Source organism: Chiloscyllium plagiosum, unplaced genomic scaffold (genome assembly GCF_037043375.1).
Source record: "Chiloscyllium plagiosum isolate Xiang-an unplaced genomic scaffold, Cpla_swu_hap1 HiC_scaffold_47, whole genome shotgun sequence".
Lineage (NCBI taxonomy): Eukaryota > Metazoa > Chordata > Chondrichthyes > Orectolobiformes > Hemiscylliidae > Chiloscyllium > Chiloscyllium plagiosum.
The window spans coordinates 3,723,122-3,748,727 of NW_028270185.1; the positions used below are offsets into that span (position 1 = coordinate 3,723,122).

General features: G+C 46.1%; 1 protein-coding gene across 3 annotated transcripts; it reads left to right on the top strand.

Annotated features, from left to right (window-relative positions):
- The first annotated feature begins 1,253 nt into the window (after window positions 1–1,253).
- On the top strand, window positions 1,254–25,606 carry LOC148135980 (uncharacterized). 3 transcript variants are annotated; one of them, XR_015754699.1, is made up of 7 exons: window positions 1,254–1,551; window positions 5,945–6,170; window positions 7,390–7,440; window positions 10,344–10,520; window positions 12,033–12,357; window positions 21,488–21,559; window positions 22,499–25,606. XR_015754699.1 is itself a non-coding variant. In XM_087983955.1 (6 exons), the coding sequence occupies exons 2-5, from the start codon at window positions 6,051–6,053 to the stop codon at window positions 21,542–21,544; spliced, it is 405 nt and encodes a 134-aa protein (XP_087840081.1). In that variant the 5' UTR covers window positions 1,254–1,551; window positions 5,945–6,050; the 3' UTR covers window positions 21,545–21,559; window positions 22,499–25,606. The 3 variants fall into 3 exon arrangements, 1 of the variants encoding a protein (XP_087840081.1); XR_015754700.1 differs by having other exon boundaries at window positions 10,380–10,520; XM_087983955.1 differs by lacking the exon at window positions 12,033–12,357.

Below are 25,606 nucleotides of genomic sequence, written 5' to 3' on the forward strand. Positions count from 1 at the left end.
TGGGAAAACTGGCCGCTCCCCTCCCATTGTTCAAGAAACCATTTCCAGACAAATCAGCACCACCTGCCTTTATGACCTCCCTTGAAAAAAGCTGAAAATGTGTTGCTGGAAAAGTGCAGCAGGTCAGGCAGCATCCAAGGAGCAGGAGAATCGATGTTTCAGGCATGAGCCCTTCTTCAGGATTCCTGAAGAAGGGCTCATGCCTGAAACATCGATTCTCCTGCTCCTTGGATGCTGCCTGACCTGCTGCGCTTTTCCAGCAACACATTTTCAGCTCTGATCTCCAGCATCTGCAGTCCTCACTTACTCCCTCAAAAAACCAAGGACAACATAACTTTGTTAAAGGGGCAGCGTTGTCACACCTGTTCTGGCCTACATGTGACTCCAGACCCACAATGTGGTTGACTCTTAATTGCCCTCTGGGCAGTTAGGGATGGGCGATAAATGTTGGCCTAGCCAGTAATGTCCTTCTCCAATGGATGAATAAAGAAAAATTAATTTAGGATATCTGGTCAGCACGGACAAGTTGGACCGAAGGGTCTGTTTCTGTGCTGTACAGATCAATGATTGATGTGGCAAAGCCAGAGACTATCAGGAGAACAGTGACTTTGCCAACCTGACTAAAGTTACAAGAGTCTCTCCACCCCCAAGGCTCCTGACCTCATTCCTGATGAAGGGCTTTTGCCCGAAATGTCAATTCTCCTGCTCCTCAGATGCTGCCTGACCGGCTGTGCTTTTCCAGCACCACACTCTCGACTCTAACCTCCAGCATCTGCAATCCTCACTTTACCTAAAATTACCGAGACCTTGAAGTATGATGGGAATGGGGCAGGATTAGGAACAAATCTTCGAGGAGAAAGTGAGGTCTGCAGATGCTGGAGATCAAAGTTGAAACTTTATTGCTGGAACAGCACAGCAGGTCAGGCAGCATCCAGGGTTAGGAACAGTACTGTTAGTGTTAAAGTATTTCTGTCATTTGTTTCTTAATAAAGTTGAGGCCAAGCTGTTTCCCTAGTGAATTGACCATTTCGGTATTGTGGGATATCTGCATGAAATCACTTCTAACCTATTGGTCAAAGAGTCTGGTAGGATCTAAAGAGGTCAGACAACTATAGACAGGAGATGAATGAGAAACAGTCCTGTCTCACACCGTTAAAAACACTCTGTTACCAGATCTGATCATGTAATCCTCCCCTTTTTAACCTTGGACAAAAACCAAAGATTGCTTCAAGATGTCTTCACATCAGATCTACAGCAGTGCCAAACTTTCAGAAGGAAGTTTTATGACGTCAGCCAGATTTCTTGGAAAAGGAAGCTAGTTACATTGGCTCTATTCCACCTGCCTTTGGTGTTAATAAAAATCCTTGACATGCTGCAAAGCCAGTCTGCATTCCTGTGGACGCAACGGAACGCTTTTGCCCAAAGAATACAGGGGACCCCCAACATCCCAGGAGCTGTCCTGGCTATCGACACCACCCAGAGGCATCAAGAAAGAAGACCCGTTCAGCAAATGCAGGAAGCACTCCTGAGCTTGAGAGGAGACCGTACAAGGTAACACTCAACCTGGGACTTGGTTACTCGCACTGAGGGATTTTCCTTTAGCAATCGGCTCAGGGATATTACCACCCACCTCCTGGACCAGGTGGGACTTGAACCTGGTCTCCCAGGCTCTGAGGTAGGAGCACTGTCTCTGCACCACGTGAGGCAGCCTTTGCTGCTTCTGGATTTTTACCAGAACAGTACTTCAAGTGTCAGAGCTCTTCATTAATCATGGGGAGGGGGTGATCCACAACAGAGCTTTTGAAATGGGGATCTGCTGACTTTAAATAAACTAACAGTAGATTCCAGCAGTCTCTTTGCAGTGTAACATTTGATGTACTATGCAAGGAGCTTAACCCAGCCACACCCTCCTGGGGGTCGCTTCGCGATGCCAGCAGCGCGGATTCGAATCCCACACCAGCTGAGGTTCTGCTGAAGAACTCCCCTTTCAAACTCTTCCCAGGGCACACTGACCCTCAGGTTAAACTCCCCACCGGCCGCCTCGCTGTCCCTGATGACCGAGTGGGACTATTGTGGGGTTTTGCTTTGAAGTGAAGTGGTAACCAGGGAGCTGTTGGGCGAGTGTGAGTTGGCAAATTGATAAACCAAAGGCAGTGTCAGCCTTTTCCCAGGGGCTAATGCTGTCACGTTTGATTCAGAATTTGAGTTGGATTTCTCAGCCCTGAGACTGAATTGCCAGATTGTACACTGGGTGTTTACACTGTGGCATATTCCACCACTCAGCTCAACCGAAACCATAGAATCATAGGCTCCGTACAGTGTGGAAGTCAGCCATTCAGTCTATCAAGTTCACACCAACTCTCTGAAGGACATCCCCACCGTGTCCCTTTAACTCTGCATTTCCCATGGCCAATCCATCCTAACCTGCATACCTTTGGACTGTGGGAGGAAACCCACACAGACACTAGGAGAATGTGCACAGACAGTTACCTGAGGCTGGAATCAAACCCAGGTCCCTGGTGCTGTGAGGCACCAGTGCTAACCACTGAGCCACCATGCTGCCTGATCACACAGTGCCTGTTTAAAGAAGGAGAGAGAAATGTTTCCTTGGTACACTGGTGGGCATTAACTCCTCAGAAAATGAATAATCAAACAGATTCCCCACTGGCTACCACATTGCTGCTTGTGGGATCCTGCTGTGCACAAGTTGGCCGCTGAGTTTCCCGCATAGCATCAGGGACGGCATTTTAGATGTACATCACTGGGATGTCCTGAGGTTGTGAAGGCACTATTTAAATGCACGTGTCTGTTGTTAACCTTTTTGGGAGATTGGTGCTGTTCTGCAGTACTCCATCCACAAGCTCATTGTTAATTGGGTCGGGGCTCCACGCTGAGGTCACTTGTACAGAAATTGACAAAAGGGACTAGTTTGACAGGATGGATGTTTGTTTTAGTGGAATTCACAATGCTGACAAAGGCCAATCGGCCCAACTCTGGTGTACTAGCCCACATAATGATTTGATGCCGGTGTTGGACTGGGGTGTACAAATTTAAAAATCACATAACACCAGGTTATAGTCCAACAGGTTTAACCGGAAGCACTAGCTTTCGGAGCGCTGCTCCTTCGTCAGGTGGTTGTGTGGACTAATAAACCTCTTGGACTATAACCTGGTAGGAGAAAGTGAGGACTGCAGATGCTGGAGAGCAGAGTTGAAAAGTGTGGTGCTGGAAAAGCACAGCAGGTCAGGCAACATCCAAGGAGCAGGAGAATCGACGTTTCGGGCATGAGCCCTTCAGGAATGTTGGACTATAACCTGGTGTTGTGATTTTTAACTCCGCCCATGTAAGAGTTGTGTGTTCGTCCCATTTCTATTTTCAGATGCTCCAATTAGATTAGAATCCCTACAGTGTGGAAACAGGCCCTTCGGCCCATCAAGTCCACACCAACCCTCCAAACATTAACCCACCCAGACCCATTCCCCTACCCTATATTTATCCCTGACTAATGCACCTAACCTACACATCCCTATGGGTAATTTAGCATGGCTAATTCATCTAACCCGCACATCTTTGGACTGTGGGAGGAAACTGGAGCACCCGGAGGAAACCCACGCAGACACTGGGAGAATGTGCAAACTCCACACACATTTGCCTGAGGTGGGAATTGAACCTGGGTCTCTGGCGCTGCTAACCACTCTGCTATGGTGCCGCCCACTAATAGTTCAACTCTTTCCTTTTCAAGCTATTTGGGATTCTGATCTCAGTCTGACATTCTGCATCCAAAACAAAATTCAACTTATGCCCAAAAAGGAGTAACTTTTGCTTCTCTCGTCAATGTTTTGACAATTGGCTTCACTTCATGGGAACCACTCCTAAATTTCTGTGCAGTGGAAATTATCTATCACAATTGTTTTTAGTCAAAATGTTTATTTAACTTTGACAAACTTCCAACACCAGGAGGAATCACTTAAATTTACTTGGAAAAACAAATTCTGTTAAAACAGCACCTTCATGGTAAGGCGATGTTACAAGGTCATGTGTAATGGAAATTTCATTTGACATCAAGTGCTATCGGGAGGTATTTGGAAAGATGATATTAGCTCAGTTTTTAGAAGTTCGAAATTAAGGAGGATATTCAAGGAGAGATGGTCAGAGGGGTTTCTGGAGGGAATTCCAGAACTTGGGATCCAGGCAGCTGAAGGCATGGCTGCCAGTGGTGGATCTGGAAATGCTCTTGAGGTCAGAATTGGATACTTATGGACCTGGAGGAGGTTAGAGATGAGGGATGAAACTTGTCAATTTGAGGAATTCTCAAACCAGGAAGCGACTCCAATCAGTGTGTGCAGTGGGGTGATGGGCGAGTGTAGTTTAGCTACTAGTTCGGTTAAAAAGAGCAGAGCTTCCGATGAGCTGAGGTCAATGAAGGATGCAAGATGGAGGCCTTGAAATTGTCAAGCCTTGAGTCTAGAATGGTCTGTGTGATGCTGGCTGATTTCAACTTGGGCACCTGATAGAGTTAGCTCTTACCAGGCATGTCAAGCAAATTAGGGGGGTTACTGCAGGTTTTTTTATTCATTCATGAGATGAGTGTGTCTCTGGTTAGGCCCAGGATTTATTACCCCATCCCTAATTGTCCAGGGGGCAGTTAAGAGTTGACCACATTGCTATGGGTCTGGAGTCATATGTAAGCCAGACCAGGTAAGGATGGCAGTTTCCTTCCCTGAAGGAGATTAGTGACCCAGATGGGGTTTTTCAACAATCGATTCATGGTCATCATTAGACCTTTAATTCCTTATTTCTGTTGATTTCAAAATCTAGCCTTTGCTGTGGTGGGATTCCATATTCCATGGGACATTTCCTGGATCTCTGGATTAACAGTCCAGTGTCATTAGCATGAGGCCATCAGTCTCTCCATACAGTGGGAAGCCCCTTAGACTGTTGTTCATCACTGTCTAAACTTGTACCAGCATAAGGGCTACAATGGTGTCTGAAGATACTGCTGATACACAAACTACTCTTCCCTTGCATAGGAAGTAGTTTTAATAAGAATGTAACCACTGGGTATGTTTGTGAAAATCTAGTTATAGGGCCGTCACTGGACAGTGGTGATACTGGGTCAAATCCCATCACTGCAGCTGGTGAAGCAGGAGTACAATTAACCAATCTGAAATTGAAGAGTTCATCTCCATAATGGTAACCACCAAATTGTTGGAATGTTTACTAATGTCCTTTTAGGGAAGGAAATCTGCCATCCTTACCCAGTCTGGCCTACATGTGTCTCAGACCCACAGCGATGTGGTTAACTCTCAACTGCCCCCTGAAATAGACATTAGTAAACATTCCAGCAACTTGGTTACCATGATGGAGATTAACATTTTGATTTCAGGTTGGTTAATTGTTTCATACAGCACAGAATTAGACCCTTCATCCAACTCGTCTGTGCCATCCAGAGATCCCAATCTCCCCTCACCCAATATTCAGCCCATATCCCTTTAAATTCATCCTATTAATCACACCTCCCAGTTCCAGGACAACAGCACAGTGGTTAACACTGCTGCCTCACTGACCAGGGATCTGGGTTTGATTCCAACTTTGGGTGACTCTGTGTGGAGTTTGCACATTCTCCCTGTATCTGCGTGGGTTTCCTCCTACAGTCCAAAGATGTGCAGGTCAGGGTGGATTGACTATGCTAAATTGCCCCATGATGTGCAGGCTAGGTGCGTTAGCCATGGTGAATGCAGGGGTTGGTGTGGGATGATCTGTGGAAAGTCTGAGCAGCCTTGATGGGCTGAATGGCCTGTTTCCGCACTTGCGGGATGGGTAATAAATGCTGACCTTGTCAGTGACATCTGCTTATTGATGAAATAAATGCCCAGCCAAGTCTCAGTATGGAATGTTAAAATTAAGAGATGGGACTTTAGGTTTCCTGTGCTCTGTCTTTCAGATGTTGACCATTGACCATATCAGACAGACACGCAGTGAGGAACATTCGGAGTCAACGTTTGTGTCATCCGCGCTCACTGACCAATATCTCTGAAGGGAGCCCTGACATGAGTGTGTTTTACTGCTGCCTTGCATTGTGTGTCATGATGGGGGTGACCATTGGGAGTGGTAGCAATCTCTTTTTCATGGAGTTTGATGTGGATCTTTCAGCTTTGCAGCAGGCAATGGTAAGGACTGGTGCAATTGCTAATGGCCTGCATTTTGAGACAACACTGTGATTTCATTCATCATTGACACAATCATTCCCCCTGGAAATTGCAAAGTTGACATCAACTGGCCCTGATTTGAAGGGGGTTGGAGTAGAAGAGCGGGGAAGTCTTACTGAAACTGTACAAGGTGCTGGTGGGATCGCATCCAGAGCACCATGAGCAGTCTTGGCTTCCCAATACTTAAGGGGACAGGGCGGTAATACAATTGGATGAGTAAACTGAGGGTTCAAAGCCCACCCTGGCATCTGCTGGAAATTGAAATGTAGTTGTTTAAGTGCCTGGAATTATAAACCAGGCTGTGAGGGATGGTAATGGTATCATTGATCTAAAAACCCAGTTAGATCACTCGTGTCCCTCAGGGGAGGGAATCTGCCATTATCACCCAGTCTGGCCTATAACTGACTCCATAAACTCATTTGAATATCTGAAGCCTCGTTTCTGACCATGCTCCAGCTCCCACTTACCCATCATTCTCCCAGCCCCCCCAGCCACATTGGCTCCTGATTCACCAATTCCCTGTTTATGGCATTTCCATTCCTCAGGTCAAAGCCTTGCATCACCTCACCCTTCCCTATCTCTGTAACCTCCCCCAACTCCAACACCCTCTCCCTCCCTCCCTATCTCTGTCACCCCCTCTGGCTCCTATACCCCCTCCCTATCTCTGTCACCCCCCCCTCCCTATCTCTGTCACCCCCCCTCCGGCCCCTACACCCAATAATGTCGGACCAACACCATTTAAATGTTATACGTCGAGCTGAGGCAGAAGTTTGATAGATCAGAAACCTTTGGATTCCAAATGCTCCAATGAGCTAGCCTTTTGTTCAAAATGAACAGGAACGATATACAGGAACAGTTTCAGAATTCCTGACGGGGAATTGAGATGAGCTCATTCTGGGATTACAACAGTGATGTGATTGTTTTTGACTGGGGCAGTCTCGATGGGCTGATGGGTCTTTTTCTGTGTGATTGACCTTCCTTACACAGCATCTGCATTCACATCCAGCTCAATGGAAAGAATGAAAGGCTGTTCCTGACTCTTTGCTGTGGCGATGATGGGACGGACATCTCATACAGGAATTAAAGAATTTCTTTCTTATAATAAGATTTTAAAAGGTTGGATAATAACATCAATATTAGCTGCTAAATAAAAACAAACATTCAACATTCTACCCTCTAGGAGAATGAAGGTGACATGAAACTGTATTGTCCTGATTCCTACTATGTCAAAGTAAGTATTTGATCAGCTTTTATTTATCTCATTCCTCCTCCTTATCTTGCATGTTGTGTTTGTTAACTTCACTATGTTATGAAGGTGAAGTGGAGGTCACCTTAGAATACAGAACAGTATGTGAACAGGCCCTTCGGCCCACCATGTTGTGCTGAGTGTGACACCATGTTAAACTAACCCCTTCTGCCTGCCCTTGGTCCATATCCCTTCATTCCTTGCATATCCATGTGCTTATCCTAAAGCCCCTGAAATGCCCCTATCATACCTGCCTCCACCACCACCCTAGGCAGCGTGTTCCACACTCCTACCACTCTGTGTAAAACACTTGCCCCTCACATCGTCTTTGAACTTGCCCCCTCTCACCTTTAAATGCACACGCCCTAGTATTAGACATTTCTGTAGGCGGCACGGTGGCACAGTGGTTAGCACTGCTGCCTCGCAGCGCCAGAGACCCGGGTTCAATTCCCGACTCAGGCGACTGACTGTGTGGAGTTTGCACGTTCTCCCCGTGTCTGCGTGGGTTTCCTCCGGGTGCTCCGGTTTCCTCCCACAGTCCAAAGATGTGCAGGTTAGGTGAATTGGCCATACTAAATTGCCCGTAGTGTTAGGTAAGGGGTAAATGTAGGGGTATGGGTGGGTTTCGCTTCGGCGGGTCGGTGTGGACTTGTTGGGCCGAAGGGCCTGTTTCCACACTGTAATCTAATCTAATCTAATCTAATTTCAACTCTGGGCAAAATGTTTCTGACCATCAACCCTCTCTCTTTGCATCTCATAATATTTATATATAGACTTCTGTCCAGTCTCCCCTCAGCCTCTGCCACTCCAGAGAAATCAATCCGAGTTTGTCTAGCCCATCTTGTAGCTCAGACCCTCTAATCCTGGTAAACCTCTACTGCACCCTCTTGAGTCTCCACACACTTCCTGTAGTGTGGGCGATCAGAACTGAATGCCAAGGGTGGTCGAACCAAAGTCCTATGAACGTTACAAAAGCTGCCTTCATATCTACACATCCGAATCTGAACCACTGTCTTCTGCAAACCCCCTCTGCTTCCTATCCCATTCTAGACCAATTCCTCCCAAATGCAACACAGAAGGCATGAGGATGGTTGGACAAAATTCAGAGTTTTTTCACGAAGTGCAGAGCACGGATCATAAATAGTAATAGGAGGAGGCAGTTTGACCCCTTGAACCTGTTCTGGGTGAAACAGGGCACAGCGCTGTAACTACAGAGCCCAAGAGACACTTTCCAACAGGTTCTGAGGGGGAGACAGCTTGTTGAATTTATCCTATCTTCCTGATTTACTCAGCACAGTTTTTAAAACTCATTCAGGGAATGTGGGTGTCTCTGGCTGGGCTCAGTGTGTATTGCCCTGTCCCTAGTTGACCCTGGAGAAGGTGAGGGTGAGCTGCCATCTTGAACCGCTGCAGTCCACCTGCTGTGGGTTGGAGCACCAACGACAGCCAGTCGAAAGACCCCTGGATTTTGCTGAGAATGATGTCAGTCTTCATTGACTGGTGCAATCTCTATGGTAATACCCTGGGTGACCAGGATCCAGTTGCCAACCAATCAGCACTCTCCTTTCATACCATGTAAATCTTGCTTTTCCCCTTTGAATTGCTATTCTTGTGAATGGTCCTGATAGGTGAAAGATGAAAAGCTTCAACATGTCTTATTCTCAATAATACTCAAGATCTGTACCACTGAAGGGCTACACATTTTTCTATACATTTGTACCTCTTGAATTTTTCTCCTAATATGTACCTTTCCCTCCCATTATTTTGTCATGTTCTATCTAGTCAATCTGATATTCATCATGTTCTCTGTTTTTTTTTTTAAAAACCATTGTTAATATTTGAAAAATGTGCAGCAACATGTCTAGACCAAAGAGTCAGATCAACTTGTTCATTTCCGTCATTTTCTGTTGTTTCACGTCTCCGCCTCCTTGTTTTAACAAAATGTGGAATTTTCCTAAATCCTCTGCAAAGCTGAGAGCTTCCTCTCTGCCACAGGGATGTGGTGGGAATGTTGCTGTGCTAGTAATATTCCAGCTTCCCAAACTAATGCCCTGAGAGCGTAGAGACAAAATACACCATCTCAGTTCAATGAGAGAATCTGGGATTAAAAGTTGATTTAACAAATCAGAGCAGGACTTGCACAATGAAAAGCAGGGCATTGGCTAGTGCTGATTTAGGTTAGAGCGTGAGTAGGAAAGGTTTGGAGGGATATGGGCCACGTGCAGGAAAGTGGGACTAGTTTAGTTCCGGATTATGGCCAGCATGAACTGGTTGGACCAAAAGGTCTGTTTCTGTGCTGGATGACTCTGAGGGCAGTATGGTGGCTCAGTGGTGAGCACTGCTGCTTCATAGCGCCAGGGACCCAGGTTCGATTCCAGCCTCAGGCAACTGTGTGTGTGGAGTTTGCACGTTCTCCCCACATCTGCGTGGGTTTCCTCCCACAGTCCAAAGATGTGCTGGTTTGGGTAGAATGGCCCTGGGAAATTGTCCCATAGTGTTCGAGGATGTGTAGGTTGGTGGATGAGCTATGGGAAATGCGGGGTTAGAGGGCTAGGGTGAGTGGGATGCTCTTCAGAGGGTCAGTGTGGACTTGATTGGCTGAATGGCCTGTTACCGCACTGCATGATTCTATGACTCGATCCTTTAGGAAGAGAAAGCTACCCATCCTTGCCCTGTCTGGCCTACATGTGATTCCAGACCTTCAGCAAAGTGGCTGACTCTTAACTGCCTTTTGAATTGGAGATGGGCAAAATTAATATCATGCTCACATTCCATGGTTTTTTTTTAAAAAAAAAGCAGGAAGGACCTCTGCTCACAATATCACCAGCTGTGTACTGCTGCTGCCCTTCATGTTGTCTGTCAGCTGATCTAAGACTTTATTCATGCAGCCACATAGAAATGGTGTGATGTTCATTTCGCTGCAGACTTGCCAGAGAGAGGCAATGGAGTGTTTCAGAGAGGAACTAAACGTCTTGGATTTTGAATATGACGGAACTTTGAAGCAGAACGTCTCTGACATCATAGTCAGGTTAAAACGAGCTTTTGATTTCCATCTTTCTCATCTGGTAAGTCTGACCGTGAAGTCCTTCCTTGCTACACAATCATTCAGATGCTGAACCCTGCAGATGACTGTGTTTATAAGTGATGGCTGTGGACCATGGTAAAAATGAGTAGAGTTAATGTGTCATAACCCCCACTAGCAATCTAGTGTTGCTATCAAAGGCTTAGATTAGATTATGATTTGGAGATGCCGGTTTCAGACTGGGGTGTACAAAGTTTAAAAATCTCACAACACCAGGTTATAGTCCAATAGGTTTAATTGGAAGCGCTAGCTTTCAGAGCACCGCTCCTTCATCAGGTGGTTGTGGAGGACACAATTGTAAGGCACAGAATTTATAGCAAAAGTTTACAGTGTGATGTAAGTGAAATTATACATTGAAAAATACCTTGATTATCTGTGTCTCTCGTCTGTTTGAATACCATGATAGTTTCACATACTGTCCAGCTGACACCAATTGTTACTGCTAACCTGAGAATGCAACTTTTTAAAAAAAGGTTTTGTGATTTACACATGAAAGAAGTGAAACAGACCCTTCGGTCCAACTCGTCCATGCTAACAAGATATCCTAAACTAATCTAGTTCCGTTTGTCAACACCCGGCCCATATCCCTCTAGTCTAAACTCTTCCTATTCATATACCCACCCAGATGCATTTTAAATGTTGTAATTGTACCAGCCTCCACCACTTCCTCTAGGAGAAAGTGAGGACTGCAGATGCTGGAGATCAGAGCTGAAAATGTGTTGCTGGAAAAGCGCAGCAGGTCAGGCAGCATCCAAGGAGCAGGAGAATCGACATTTTGGGCATGAGCCCCTCTTCAGGAATTCCTGAAGGGCTCCTGCTGTGTTTTCCAGCAACACATTTTCAGCTCCACCACTTCCTCTGGCAGCTCATTCCATACACAAACTACCCAACTGCATGGAAAAAGTTGCCCTTCAGGTTCTTTTTTCATATCTTCCCCTCTTACCCTAAACCTTTGCCCTCGAGTTCTGGACTTTTTTTTTCTTCCACCCCAAGGAAAATACCTTGTCTGTTCATCCTATCTAAGCCCCTCACAATTTTGAGGTCACCCCTCAGCCTCCGACGCTCCAGGGAAAACAGCCCCAACCTGTTCAGCCTCTCCCTGTAGCTCAGATCCTCTAATCCTGACAACATCCTTGTAAATCTTTTCTGAAATATTTCAAGTTTAGTTACGTCCTTTGGAGAGGGAAATTTGACGTCCTTGCCTGATTCAGACACACACACTGTTCCAGGGTAGTTAGGGATGGGCAATAAATGCTGACCTTGCCCAGTAATACCCCATGTCCCATGGAAAAACACCGGTGTACTAGAATGAGGAACTCAGATTGGTTAAGGTAAGTGGTCGAGGGGGAAGGTCGGATGGTGTTTGGTGGTAGGATGGGGATGGAGTATTTACATTCATTGGGGTTGGTGTCTGATAACCCTAAGCACTTGATGTAACCTCTGACATGTCTGAATGAATATTCAGCATAATCTGAGTTGGACTGTCATCTCTCAGAACGTTTCCAAAAGCTGCCAACACTGTGAACGTTTTGAAGAGAAACCTGCGACAGAATTTCTAAACAGTTTGAAGACCCTTATGCAGTTTCACAACAAAAGATTATTGACGTCACCACAGTGAATGACATTCCAAAGATACCTCACCAGCTGGAAAGGACTGTGGGACATGGTGAAAGGCACTGTGGAAATGGAACTCCTTTTTGCCCACATTATCTCTGAATGGATTTATGGATGATGAGCTTCCTGTAGACAATGGAGGGAAAGAACATTCTGGAAAGGAGATGCTGTTGTTGCTGACAGCAGGTCTGGCATGTGAATATTGAGTAAGTGTGAACTTTCTTTGATTTTGATCTATTGTTGTTATGTGGATCTGAGTACAGTGAGGTTTTGTTTAGTGAGCAGTCATAGAGATGTACAGCACAGAAACAGTCCCTTCGGTCCAACCCGTCCATGCTGACCTGATATCCCAACCCAATCTAGTCCCACCTACCAGCACCTGGCCCATATCCCTCCAAACCCTTCCTATTCATATACCCATCCAAATGACTTTTAAATGCTGTAATTGTACCAGCCTGCACCACATCCTCTGGCAGCTCATTCCATACATGTACCACCCTCTGTGAAAAGGTTGCCCCTTAGGTCTCTTTTATATCTTTCCCCTCTCACCCTAAACCTATGCCCTCTAGGTCTGGACTCCCCCACCCCAGGGAAAAGAATTTGTCTATTTATCCTATCCATGTCCCTCATGATTTTATAAACCTCTATAAGGTCACCCCTCAGCCTCCAACGCTACAGGAAAAACAGCCCCGGCCTGTTCAGCCTCTCTCTGTAGCTCAGATCCTCCAACCCTGGCAACATCCTTAAATCTTTTCTGAACCCTTTCAAGTTTCACAACATCTTTCCGATAGGAAGAAGACCAGAATTGCACGCAATATTCCAACAGTGGCCTAACCAATGTCCTGTACAGCCGCAACATCGACCTCCCAACTCCTGTACTCAATACTCTGACCAATAAAGGAAAGCATACCAAACACCTTCACTATCCTATCTACCCAAGACTCTACTTTCAAGGAGCTATGAACCTGCACTCCAAGATCTTTGTTCAACAACTGCCTAGGACCTTACCATTAAGTGTATAAGTCCTGCTAAGATTTGCTTTCCCAAAATGCAGCACCTCACATTTATCTGAATTAAACTCCATCTGCCACTCAGCCCATTGGCCCATCTGATCATGATCCAATTGTAATCTGAGGTAACCTTCTTCGCTGTCCATTACACCTCCAATTTTGGTGTCATCTGCAAACTTACTAACCATACCTCCTATGTTCACATCCAAATCATTTATATAAATGACAAAAAGTAGTGAATCCAGCACTGATCCTTGTGGCCTCCACTGGTCACAGGCCTCCAGTTGGAAAAACAACCCTCCACACCACCCTCTGTCTTCTACCTTTGAGCCAGTTCTATAGTCCAGGCAGATCAAACCATGCAAGGACATACAGATCACTGGATGTTTAGACAGTGAGGCATACAGGGTTACACAGGAGGTGCACAAAAGTAAGATGAACATCAGATTTGAAATTTGAGAACTCCACTCAGCAGTCTAATACAGCGGGGAAAAGGCTGTTCTTGAATCTGTTGGTGTGTGTTTAAACTTCTGCATCTTCTGCCAGATGGGAGAGAGCATTACAGGGGTGGGAGGCGGGTCTTTAGTGTTGGCTGCCTTCCCAAGAGGCACTGGGAAGTGTAGATGGAGTCAGTTTGTGAGACTCCATGGGAGGTTGGTTTGTGTGATGGGTAGATTAGGTTAGGATATCTGGCCGGCATGGACGGGTTGGACTGAAGGGTCTGTTTCCACGTTGTACATCTGACTGTATGGCTGGCCGTGTTCACTCTGTAGTTTCTTATGGTCCTGGGCAGAGCAGTTGCCAAAGCACACTATGATGAACCTGGATGGAATGCTTTCTTTGGTGCATATGTAAAAGTTGGTTCTAATGTAAATTGGAGTTACTCTTTCATGTAGATCTATGCCCCACATCCTGTGAATTGCATTTCATACTTTAGATGTAACCATTACTAACACCTCCAGTACAAATCTTAAGAACCCAAGCTCTGCACGGTGGCATGATAATTGTATAACTGGACTAATGATCCTAAGTTCAAAACCCACCTTAGTAGTTGAGGACATTTAAATTCATTTAATTAAATCCACATGTGAAACAAAATAAACTCTGGGTTAGCAACAATTGGCCACAAAAATACTGAATGCTGACTTAAGACCCACCTGGTTCACTTTAGGGAGGGAAGTCTCTCCACTTTGACCCTACATGTGACTCTAAACCCTGCTGACTGAGCTGTGCTCTGAATTCAATGGGAACACCTTCCCAGTTGTATTTGCAAAGGTGAGACAGCAGCAGCAACAGGTTAGATTAGAGTCCCTACAGTGTGGAAGAAGGCCATTCAGTCCATCAGGTGCACGCAGACCATCCAAAGAGCATCTCCCCTACACCCATCCCCTACCCTATCCCTAGAACCCTGCATTTCCCATGGTCAATCCACCCTAACCTGCACATCTTTTGGATTCAGGGATGGAAACTGGAAGACCCAGAGGAAACCCACACAGACACAGGGGAACATGCAAACTCCACACAGACAGTAACCTGACGCTGGAATCAAACCTGGGCCCTAGTGCTATGAGGCAGCAGTGCTAACCAATGAGCCACCATACCACCCCATGAGGAGTAGGGCTTGTTTTTTTGGTGCTGGGCTCGCCAAAACCCGGGACATCTTGAATGCCGGGGGCGACAGGGAGACACAGCACAAGTCGGGTCATCTTGAGAAGATGTAGTGGGGAGAGACTGGGTGGGGTCGCCATCTTGAGTAGGTCGGGTGGGGAGAGATTGAGTGGTGTTGCCATTTACAGAGGTTTGGGGTGGTGAGCCACAGTGGCTGTCCCCCATTTTGTGCAGGTCACTAATATGGGGCCATCATCGCCAAGTCGTCATCGGGTTCAGCACTGTCAATAAATGGTGGTCTTGCCAGAGAAGCTCAGTGCGTGAACAAATAGGAGGAAGAGGCAGGAATGTGCTGTGCAGGCAGATCCAATGAGATCATGGGAGATTGTCTCCCTGAGCACTCGATTCCACCTTTTAGCCTTTGATTCCCTGAAGAGCTGCCCTGAATGTTGTTAACTATCTAACCTCCCTGCAAACAGAATGCTAACATGCTCTGGGAGTCAAAATCAAACCCTTTAACAATTGGCAGAAGGTGATAGGGGAAGATAATTGCCTTCTGCATCAGTGAACCCCTCCTGTCATCCAACATTCTTCCTGCACATACTGTAAAGCTGAAGTCGGGTGGTGAAATATTTTTGATAGATTTGACGCGGCTGCAGTTTGGTTTTTTTTGGTACAGAGCTCCTGCAAAGTTAATATAAAGGTCGTCGTCTTTAACAAGGTGACAATGGAGTTGGGGGAAAGCCCTCTGAGGGTGTGAGCTGCGTGCATTCCAACAGTAGGAAATGTCAGCATCACAAATGGGAAGAGTTGAGATTAAAAAAAACGCAATTAAAATTCGTAGCCTCAGGAACGGTGGCTCAGTGGTTAGCACTGCTGCCTCACACCTTCGGGTGACTGTCTGTGTGGAGTTTGCACATTGTCCCTGTGTCTGCGTGGGTTTCCTCCGGGTGCTCCGGTTTCCTCCAACAGCCCAAAGATTTGCAGCTTAGGGTGGATTGGCCATAGGAAATGCTAGGTTGCAGGGATAGTGTGGGGGCATGCCTCTGGGTAGGATGCTCCTCAGAGGGTCGGTGTGGGCTGAATGAGTCAAAATGTGTGGTGCTGGAAAAGCACAACCAGTCAGGCAGCATCCGAAGGGCAGGAGACTTGAGGGTTTGAACATAAGCTCTTCATCAGGAATAGTACTGAAACATTGACTCTCCTCCTTGGATGCTGCCTGACCTGCTGCGCTTTTCCAGCAACACGTTTTCAGCTCTGATCTCCAGCATCTGCAGTACACCCTTTCTCCCCTTTTAGTTGGGACGAATGCCTATCCCCACACTGTAGGGGTTCTATGGATGAGTCAAAGGAGTAAGGGCTATTGAGCACCAATTAATTTGTACTCTTTATTAAATCACTTATCCCGGCTCAAATTCTTTTTTTTTTTTCCCCCCACGACTTGCAAATATCTATGCCCCTTGCTGGGTGCAACAAATGTTTGTTTTCTGAGTATTCCATGTTTCCAACTTCTTGTGTGAAGATGTTTTTTTTTTCTCCCTTTTTGGGAACAAATAGCTGCAGCTGCTAGAATCTGTACTGAGAGCAGTAAATGCTGGAGATCACAGCGGGTCAGTCAGTATCTGCGGAGAGAGAGAGAGCAAACTAACACTTGGAGTCTAGATGGCTCTTCATCAGAGCTGAAGTGAAGTGTGGCAGGGGGCTGGATTAATCCCATACTGGTGGTGGTTGAGAAAGGGTGTTAGTTCAGATTAACTGATGGACTGAGAATGGCAGAACAATGGTGAAAGTGAGGACTGAAGATGTTGGAGACCAGAGTTTTTTTAGATTAGAGTGGTGCTGGAAAAGCACAGCAGGTCCGGCAGCATTCGAGGAGCAGGAAAATTGACGTTTCGGGCAAAAGCCCTTCAACAATAGTGTGTCTAACTGCCTGAGTGGAAAGAATAGTCAGTCCTGCTTGAGGGCGGAGAGGAGAGAGGATATGGTGACAGTGTGACAAGTAAAGCTTTTTGCCTTGGCTTTGATTTTTATTTGCCCCCAAGCTGAATTTTCTTCACCAAACTTGCCCTCTGAATAGAGGAGCAATTATAAATCAGCCTGCTCTTACTTTTACAGACAAGAAATTGTCTTTTGATATTCCCTCCTGAAGACTTTGAGTGAGTAATGAAGTCAGTGTGTGTTCAGTGGGAATGTGTCAGTACCTCCTGAATACTGCCTGGTTTTATCCCAGTCTCGCTAGCTGGCTAATGATTTTATTTTCTCTGTACGTTATCTGTGCAATAGAATCTTGGTGATCAGAATTCGGGGTAGCTCAACGTTTCACACTGCTACCTCACAGCGCTAGGGACCCAAGTTCGATTCCAGCCTCTGGCGACTGTGTATGTGGAGTTTGCACATTCTCCCCCATGTCGGCATGTTTCCTCTGGATGCTCTGGTTTCCTCCCACAATCCACAGATTGATTAGAATCCCTACAGTGTGGAAACAGGCCTTCCAGCCTAACACGTCCATACCAACCCTCTGAAGAGTAACCCACCCTGACTAATGCACCTAATTCTATGAGCAATTTAGCATGGCCAATTCACCTGACTGGCACATCTTTGGACTATGGGAGCCAACTTGGGCACCCGAGGGGGAAACTCACCCAGACATTGGGAGAATGTGCAAACTCCACACAGTCGCCTGAGGCTGGAATCGAACCTGGGTCCCTGGTGCTGTGAGGCAGCAGTGCTAACCACTGAGCCACCATGCCACCCTCTTGTGTGGGTTAATTGAATTGGCCATGCTAAATTGTCCCATAGTGTTCAGGGATGCACAAGTTAGGTGCATTAGTCAGTGGTAAATATAGGATAATAGGGTAGCAGAATGGGTCTGGGTGGGTTTCGCTTTGGAGGGTCAGTGTGGACTTGTTGGGCCAAAGGGCCTGTTTCCACACTGTAGGAAATCTATGAAACAGGCACAGCCTACGAGTGAAGGGACAATCTTTTAGAGCTGACAATAAGGAGGAATTTCTTCAGCCAGAGGGTGGGGAGTCTGAGGAACTCATTGCTGCAGAGGGTTGTGGGGGCCAAGTCATCGAGTGTATTTAAGACCGAGATAGATTGATCCCCTTAACAATCGGGAACCAAAGGGTTACAGGGAGAATGGGGTTGAGAAACATTACTGCTGTGATCGAATGGTGGAGCAGAATGGATGGGCTGAATGGTCTAATTCTGCTTATGGTCTTAGATTCAGACAACCAGTAAGCTGGTGCACAGTTTATTTGCTTCCAATTGAGGCCTAACAATCCAGGGTTCTGTGTCCTCCAAGACCACTTCACAACTAGCCCTTGACGAGTATTTTATCAATTTGTTTGTGGGATGTGGATAACTATTGCAAAGCCAATGTCTGTTACTCATTCCTAATTGCCTTGAAGGTGCTAGTGAGCGTTTGACTGATCACTGGGTGAGAATACTGGAATTCCCTCCCTAAGGGCATTATGGGTTAACCCATAGCACATGGACTGCAGTGATTCAGGAAGGCAGCTCACCCCCACTTTCTCAAGGGAACAATTAGGGATGGGCAATACATACTGGGCCCAGCCAGTGATGCCCACCTCCCACAGATGAATTAAAAAAACTCAGCCTCTACCACCTGGCAGTGCCTTCTACACACCTACCCCTTTTTTTAATAAAAAAAAAATCCTGCCTCACTCATCTCCTTTAAATATTCCCCCTCCCCTTAAACCTATGCTCCCTAGCACTTGATATTTCTACCTGGGAAAGGCAGTCTGATTATCTATCCTATCAATGCCACTCAATTTTGTATACTTTTTTTATTGGGTCACCCTCTGCCCTCATTCTTAGAGACTCTAAGGAAAACAATCCAAGTTTGACCAATTTCCCCTAATAGCTAATACACTCGTTTCCCAGGATGTTGCCTGGAATACTCTTCTGCACCCTCCCCAAAGCCTTCACATTCCCTCCCCCTATAGTGTGGAGACCAGAGCTGTGCACCATACCCCAAATGGGACCTGACTAAATTTCCTGATGAAGGGCTTATGCCCGAAATGTTGCCTGACCTGCTGTGCTTTTCCAGCACCACACTCTGATCTCCAGCATCTGCAGTCCTCACCTTTCTCAGTGGCCTGAGCAAAGTTTTTTATACAGCTGCAGCATGACTTGCCAACTCTCCGACTCTGCCTCACACTATATGTATTCTTTACTAATTTATCCACTTGGGTGGCCACTTTCAGGGAGCTATGGACTTGCACCCCAAGATCCCTCTGAATATCAATGCTCCTTAGGGTCCTGCCATTTACTGTATACCTTCCTCTTGCACTTGACCTCCCACAATGCATCACCTCACTTTTTTCCCAGCTAAAACTCCATCTGCCATTTCCCTCCTCACTAACCACAATTCCACCAATTTTCCTGTTGTCTGCAAGCTTATGAATTAGAACACCTACATTTTTCATCCAAATAATTTTATCTACATTACAAGCAACAGCGGTCCCAGCAGAACTTCCAGATTGCCACTGGTCACCAAGAAATTCACCAGAATCTTGGCTGAGTTTCCTTTTAATGCTTTTTAACTTTAAGGTCCTTCCCCCTCCCACCTACCACCAAGGATTAATGCTGCAATCCAATGATTTCCCCTTACTGTTTTGATGTCTCTTTCTTTCTGCTGAATTTGGGATTAACCTCCACTTGGTTGGTGTATGGTCAAACACCCCTTCGTGATATATGCCTGCTTATAAACTTTTTTTTTATGATTACATAGAAATGAATCAACTCAATTATGCTTGGCTAAGATCAGATGTTTTGAATGTACAATCTCAATCCTGTTTTATACTCGTTGTGGCCAAGAAACATAATTGCACTCCGGAGTTTTGCTCAATTATGGATGTAATCTGCAGATCCTTCTGGAAAGGATTAATGGAGAAAATTCACTTACAAACATAATTGTGTATATACATGACCGAGAGATGGGTATTTTCCCAACATGTGTTTTATAAACCAAAGAAAACACTGCGGAAAGGAGATCTGACCATTGTAAACAGTTTTGATTTTGTGAAATATGAAAATGAACTTTGGACAGTTGTTTGTTGATCTCTCCAGCACACGCCCTGAAAGGGAGCTAGAAACAAACCGTTTCAACTTTCAAATGGAAAGGGGATAAATACTTGACAGCTGTTTATTTCGAGACATGCAGGATGTTGAGTTTGTTATAATCTTTTGATTGTTCATTAGGGTTGGATCAACTCTGTGGCTTGGTTTATTTAAAACAGTAAAACATATGGTAAGTTATGAATCAGTCCGTGCAGTCAAACCATTGAACTTTGTGCATGCAGCATGAAAACCCAAAGCTGCAGGCCAGCATTGTATACACACTGCACATGGAGTCCTTAAAGGTGCACCCTTTTTAAAGGCAAGGTACACTTTAAACATGGGGATGGAGCAAGGGAGTGGGATTACCTCAGAGCAGTGGAATGGAATTAACCCAATGAAGGGGCAGTGCTCCGAAAGCTTGTGGTTTCAGAGAAACCTGTTGGACTGTGACCTGGTGTCCTGTGACTTCTGACTTTGTCCACCCCAGTCCAACACAAGCACCTCCACATCAAGAATTTTGGCTCAGCACTAATCTCCTGCCTTTTTCCCCCAAAACCTTGGACATTATTTTGACTTGGGAGACAGCGAGGTCTGCAGATGCTGGAGATCAGAGTCAAGAGTGTGGTGCTGGAAAAGCACAGCAGATCGGATGCTGCTGTGCTTTTCCAGCAACACACCCATTATGTCTACTTAACCAACTGTACAAAGCCCCTCTGGAATACCTTAATTGAAACTTCCGCCACCACATTCCCAGACTGTGCACCTAACCACACGCTCTGCGGACGTAGTTTATCTTGCCTTGCATTCGTTTCGTTTGCAAAACACTTGAAACCTGTGCCCTGCGGTTCTCAGTCCGGTAACGAGAGAACACAGTTTCTCCCTGACAAAAACACAAATTGCTGCAAAAGCTCAGCAGGTCTGGCAGCATCTGTCGAGAGAAATCAGTCAACATTTTTGGTCCACTGACCCTTCCTCAGAATTGATTCTCTTTGTCTGCTCTGCCCAAACTCCTCCTGCATTTTGAAAACTCCTCTGTTTCGTTTTCCCCATGGGAATGCTCTCCAGTCCTATCCTCGTCACTGAAGTTTCTCAACCATTGAAGCAAACTCAAACTCCACATTATACGGATTCCATTCTATTCTAAACTGACAAAATTGAGAGAAATAGCAGTGATTCTGAAGATTGGGAGATTTAAAGAATACAACACCTAGGAGCAAGATATTGGAAAGGAAAGGGAGAATAGAATATGGATGCAATCTTGCAAACAAAAAAGCAAAAGGCTGTCAAAGCTTCTAGAGGTATGTAAAAAGGAAACATTTGGCTAAAATGAGTATGGGTCCACTACAGGCAGAGTCACACGAATGTATGATGGGTGAATCGAGAAGTGCCGGAGAAACCAAATGATTACTTTGTGTTGGTTTCCCCTGAAGAGACCCCAGCAGTGCTCCAGGACTGAAGATCAAAGTGGCTCTGGGGGGGGGGGGGGGGGGGAGAATGAGGAATTGAAGAAAATTGTACTGGAGAAAATAATGGAGCTGAAGGTGGATAAATCCCAAGCTTCAGCACTCGCACAGTCTTGTCACTCCCAAAACAGTTCATCTCGTGTGATTTCCCTCCTCTCTCATTGCAGCCTTTCGTCTGGACAGCAATTAGCAACAGGGACCCGCGCAGATTATCACCAACCTGACCGCTGTGGAATGAGGTGAGCAGCCAATTCCTTCAAACTATTAAGAGCATGTATTTGCAGTCATGTTCCTCCTTTCCCAGCCTGTTTCTCCGGACTGTCCGGTCTGATCTCTGTAGTTCCTCCCAGTGTGAGATGGACCACTTCTCTACAATAGCGTTCCGGAAGCTCCGTGCCTTCCAGGATAAAGACCATAAGACATAAGAGCAGATAACCATTCAGCCCATCCAGTCTGCTCTGCCATTCAATCATGGCTGATATGTTTCTGAACCCCATTCTGCTGCCTTTTCCCTGGAGTCTTTAAGCCCCTCACTAATCAAGACTGCCTTAAATACCCTCAATGGGTAAGGTGTCCACAGCTCTGTAGCAATGGGTCCCAGAGATTCACCACCCTCTGGCTGAAGAGGTTGCTTCCCCATCTCGGTGCTAAAGGGTTGTCCCTTCACTGTGAGGCCGTGCCCTCTGCCCTCTGCTCCTGGTTGGCTATCTGCCACCTTGAATCATTCACTCCTTCCAACCAACCTATGGGGAGCAGCAGTGTACACTAATCTACATTTCAGCTCTTCAGTCCTTCAACAGGACCTTCCAAACCTCTAACCCTGGAAGGATAAAGACCTGTCTCAGCTTGATGTGGAGAAGGTGGTGTTGGACTGGGGTGGACATAGGTAAAAATCTCAGCTTGAGCATCAGCCCTCTGCTCATACGTTAAGTGTATGCTTGGGTACCAGGGCTGGACTGACAGTGAAGAATTTAGTGTACAGTTAAACTTCAAGAGGCTGGAACCTCAACCCAGGATCACCTCAATCCCCTCAGGAGAGCAGAGGGTGACCATCCTGTCTCTGACTGGAGGGCAGATACTCTAGAATCACAAGGCCAGTCTGAGGTCAGCTCAAACCTTTCAGAAGCCGAAATGCCTTTTAAAGAAAAAGTCAATTTGTCTCTTGTTCATTCCTGCAGCTTGTCCCTTCTCATGGAGAAATCAGTGAGTGCTGTTTTTTTGTGAGAAACATCAGGCCTCCAGAAAACTAGCAGCTGACATCCTGCCACAGTGTCAAGGAGTTCCTGCTGCAGCTTTCCAGAGATCGGGAATGGTGTCCCATTCTCCTTCCCACCATGATCCAAGGCAATGAGAAGTGAGATGAGTTCAGCCAATGGAAAATCAGGAGGGTGCTCCAACCCCATGTCTCTATTGCGGGTCAGACCAAACCACATCTGGGATCAGCTGGAATCTTTCTGCCGACCCTAGAGGGTCAGCAGAAAGCCTCTTAGCCATTGTTGTACCTGTTTAGTGAGAATCCTGTTCTGATTGGATAACAGTTTTCAGCAGCTGGGCCTCTGGCTGCCGGTTTATGGCAGCTAGATCGATGATTGATTGGTTCAGTGTTCAATGGGTAGCTTTCTGACTTGCTGACAGTGTTTAGCAGGTGGATCTCTGGATGATTTTTCATCAGGTAGATCTCTGGCCAACAGTTTTAGGTGGGTGGATAGATCTCTGGCTGATAGCGTTTGGTGGGTAGTGTTCAGGTAGATCTCTGATTGGATGATGGTGTTTGGCAGCTGGCTTTCAGATTGGATGATAGTTTTCAGCAGGTGGGTATTCTGCCTTCTGTCTTTATGCTGAGAGTGCCCATCTCTGTCCAGTTAGACATCTGACTGGCACTTGATTGGCTGGTCTATCCCTGGAAGACATGATATAGGGCTGCCATTAGTTATGGAGCCAATAAGCAAGGCTAGCCTTTACCCCCATTTGAATTTATCCCAAAACCTTCTAAAAGGATAAACTCTTGCAGGTGGGAAATTCTGAGAGCCATGGGGAAGAAACTGGGAGTGGGACTTGCTGGAGGAATAGCACAGGTTCAATGGGTGAATGGACTCTCTGTCCTCTACTGTCAGGTAGAATCATACATATTTTTAATCTGTGTGAGAACTCGCCCCTCTCTCCTGAATGCTGCCTAAACTCTTCAATATGGGGACCCATGTAGTGTGTCAAAGTTCACAGATGACACTAAAGTGAGTGGTAGAGCAGTGTGTAGAAGACATGAAGTCTGCAGAGGGATAGATTGGTTCAGTGAGTGGGCAGGGGTCTGGCAGATGACGTACAATGTGGGTAAATGTGAGGTCACCCTCTTGGTTGGAATAACAGCAAAATGGCTGATTTTTATTTAAATGATGCAAGACTGCAGCATGCTGCTGGGCAGAGGGACCTGGGTGTCCTTGTGCATTAATTACACAAGGTTGGCTTGCAGGTGCAGCAGATAATTAAGAAGGCAAATGGAACATTATCCTTCATTGCTAGAGGGATGGAGTTTAAACATAGGGAGGTTTTGCTGCAGCTGTATAGGCGAAAGCGAGGACTCCAGATGCTGGACATTAGAGTTGGAGTGTGGTACTGGAAAAGCGCAGCAGGTCAGGCAGCATCCGAGAAGCAGGAAAATCGACATTCCAGGCAAAAGCCTTTCATCAGCTTCCTGCTCCTCAGATGCTGCCTGACCTGCTACTGACCACACTCGACTCCAGCTGTACAGGGCGCTGGTGAGGCCACACCTAGAGTACTGTGTGCAGTTTTGGTCTCCTTGCTTGAGAAAGGATGTACTGGCACTGGAGGGGGTGCAGAGGAGGTTCAGCAGGTTGATCCTGGAGTTGAGGGGGTTGGCTTATCAGGAGAGAGTGAGATTATAGTTGTTGGGATTTAGAAGAATGAGGGTAATCTTGTAGAAACATAAATATGCAGGATGTTTCCACTGGTGTATGAAACTAGAACCAGGGGCATTGCCTCAAAATAAGGGGGAGTGGGTTTCAGACTGAGCTGGGGAGGAACCTCTTCACCCAGAGGGTTGTGAATCTGTGGAATTCCCTGCCCAGGGAAGCAGCTGAGGCTTCTTCACTGAATGAATGTTTGTTTGTTTGTTTGTTTGTTTTTATATTGAATGGGGGGAAAAGTGTAGGCTGGAGGGGACAGATGGCCTACTCCCATCCTAGTTCTTATATCTCCTCAACTCAAACAGTTAGTAAATCTGCCTTGAAACAGTTTCCCTCTCTGAGAATAGAAAGTCAAACAGCAGGTTCCCTTCAGCTGCTCACAAGAGGCCAAGCGCTGACTGGACACGGCAGTCTGAGTACAACGTTATGTGGTTTCTGTGAACAATCCTGACTCTACCAAGGGCTACTTTAACAACTCATTTATGAGTGAGTGGATATTGTAATATGGCTCATTTAACGTTTTGCTGGAGGCCACACACATACATAGTCAGGGCGCAGTCCTCTGCAGGTAAAAGGAATTTGTCCAGGAAGTGTCTTTCCAATTCAACAAAAGCTTGGTGGACATTCTTCCCTAGCATATTCCCCTATGACATGTCTCAACCAATCACAGAATCCCTATGGTGTGGGAACAGCTATGTCTTTTTTTTGCACCAATGAATGCACACCAACCCTTTTGAAGACTATCCCACTCAGACCCTTCCCATCCCTGTAACCCTACATTTCCCATGGCTAATCCACATAGCCTACACATCCTGGACACTATGGGCAATTTAGCATAGTCAGTCCCTCAAATCTGCACATCTTTGAACTGTGGCAGGAAACTGAAACACACAGGCAGAATGTGCAAACTCCAGTCCCCTGATGTGAGGTAGCAGTGCTAACCACTGAGCCACCAGGGTTGACCTGCCTTTTTACACAAGGGTTAGGGGACCTTTCCCTGGTGCATTTTTGAAAACTCAGCCAATGGGAAACCACTTGCCAACCAATGAGTACCCAGTTTCTCATGCAGTGTAACTTGTTATTCCCTTTGGGATTTGGAATTCTTGCTGTATGTCCTGCTGAAAACCGTTGATAGTGTATCTGTTTTCGAAGCAATGCTTGTGAACGCAGGGTACTGTTATTTCACAGCCGATTGAGAGTTGCAACGCTGAATTGTTATGTTTTCTGATGTGGCTCAGGATAATTGGTTGAATCTGTGATTGGCCAAAGTCAATTTATCAGTCTCCATGATACAGGAAACTCTCTTGTGGAGTGTACCAGTTGCTGCTGAATGCACCAAAGCCCACTGTCGAAGGCCATTGCGTG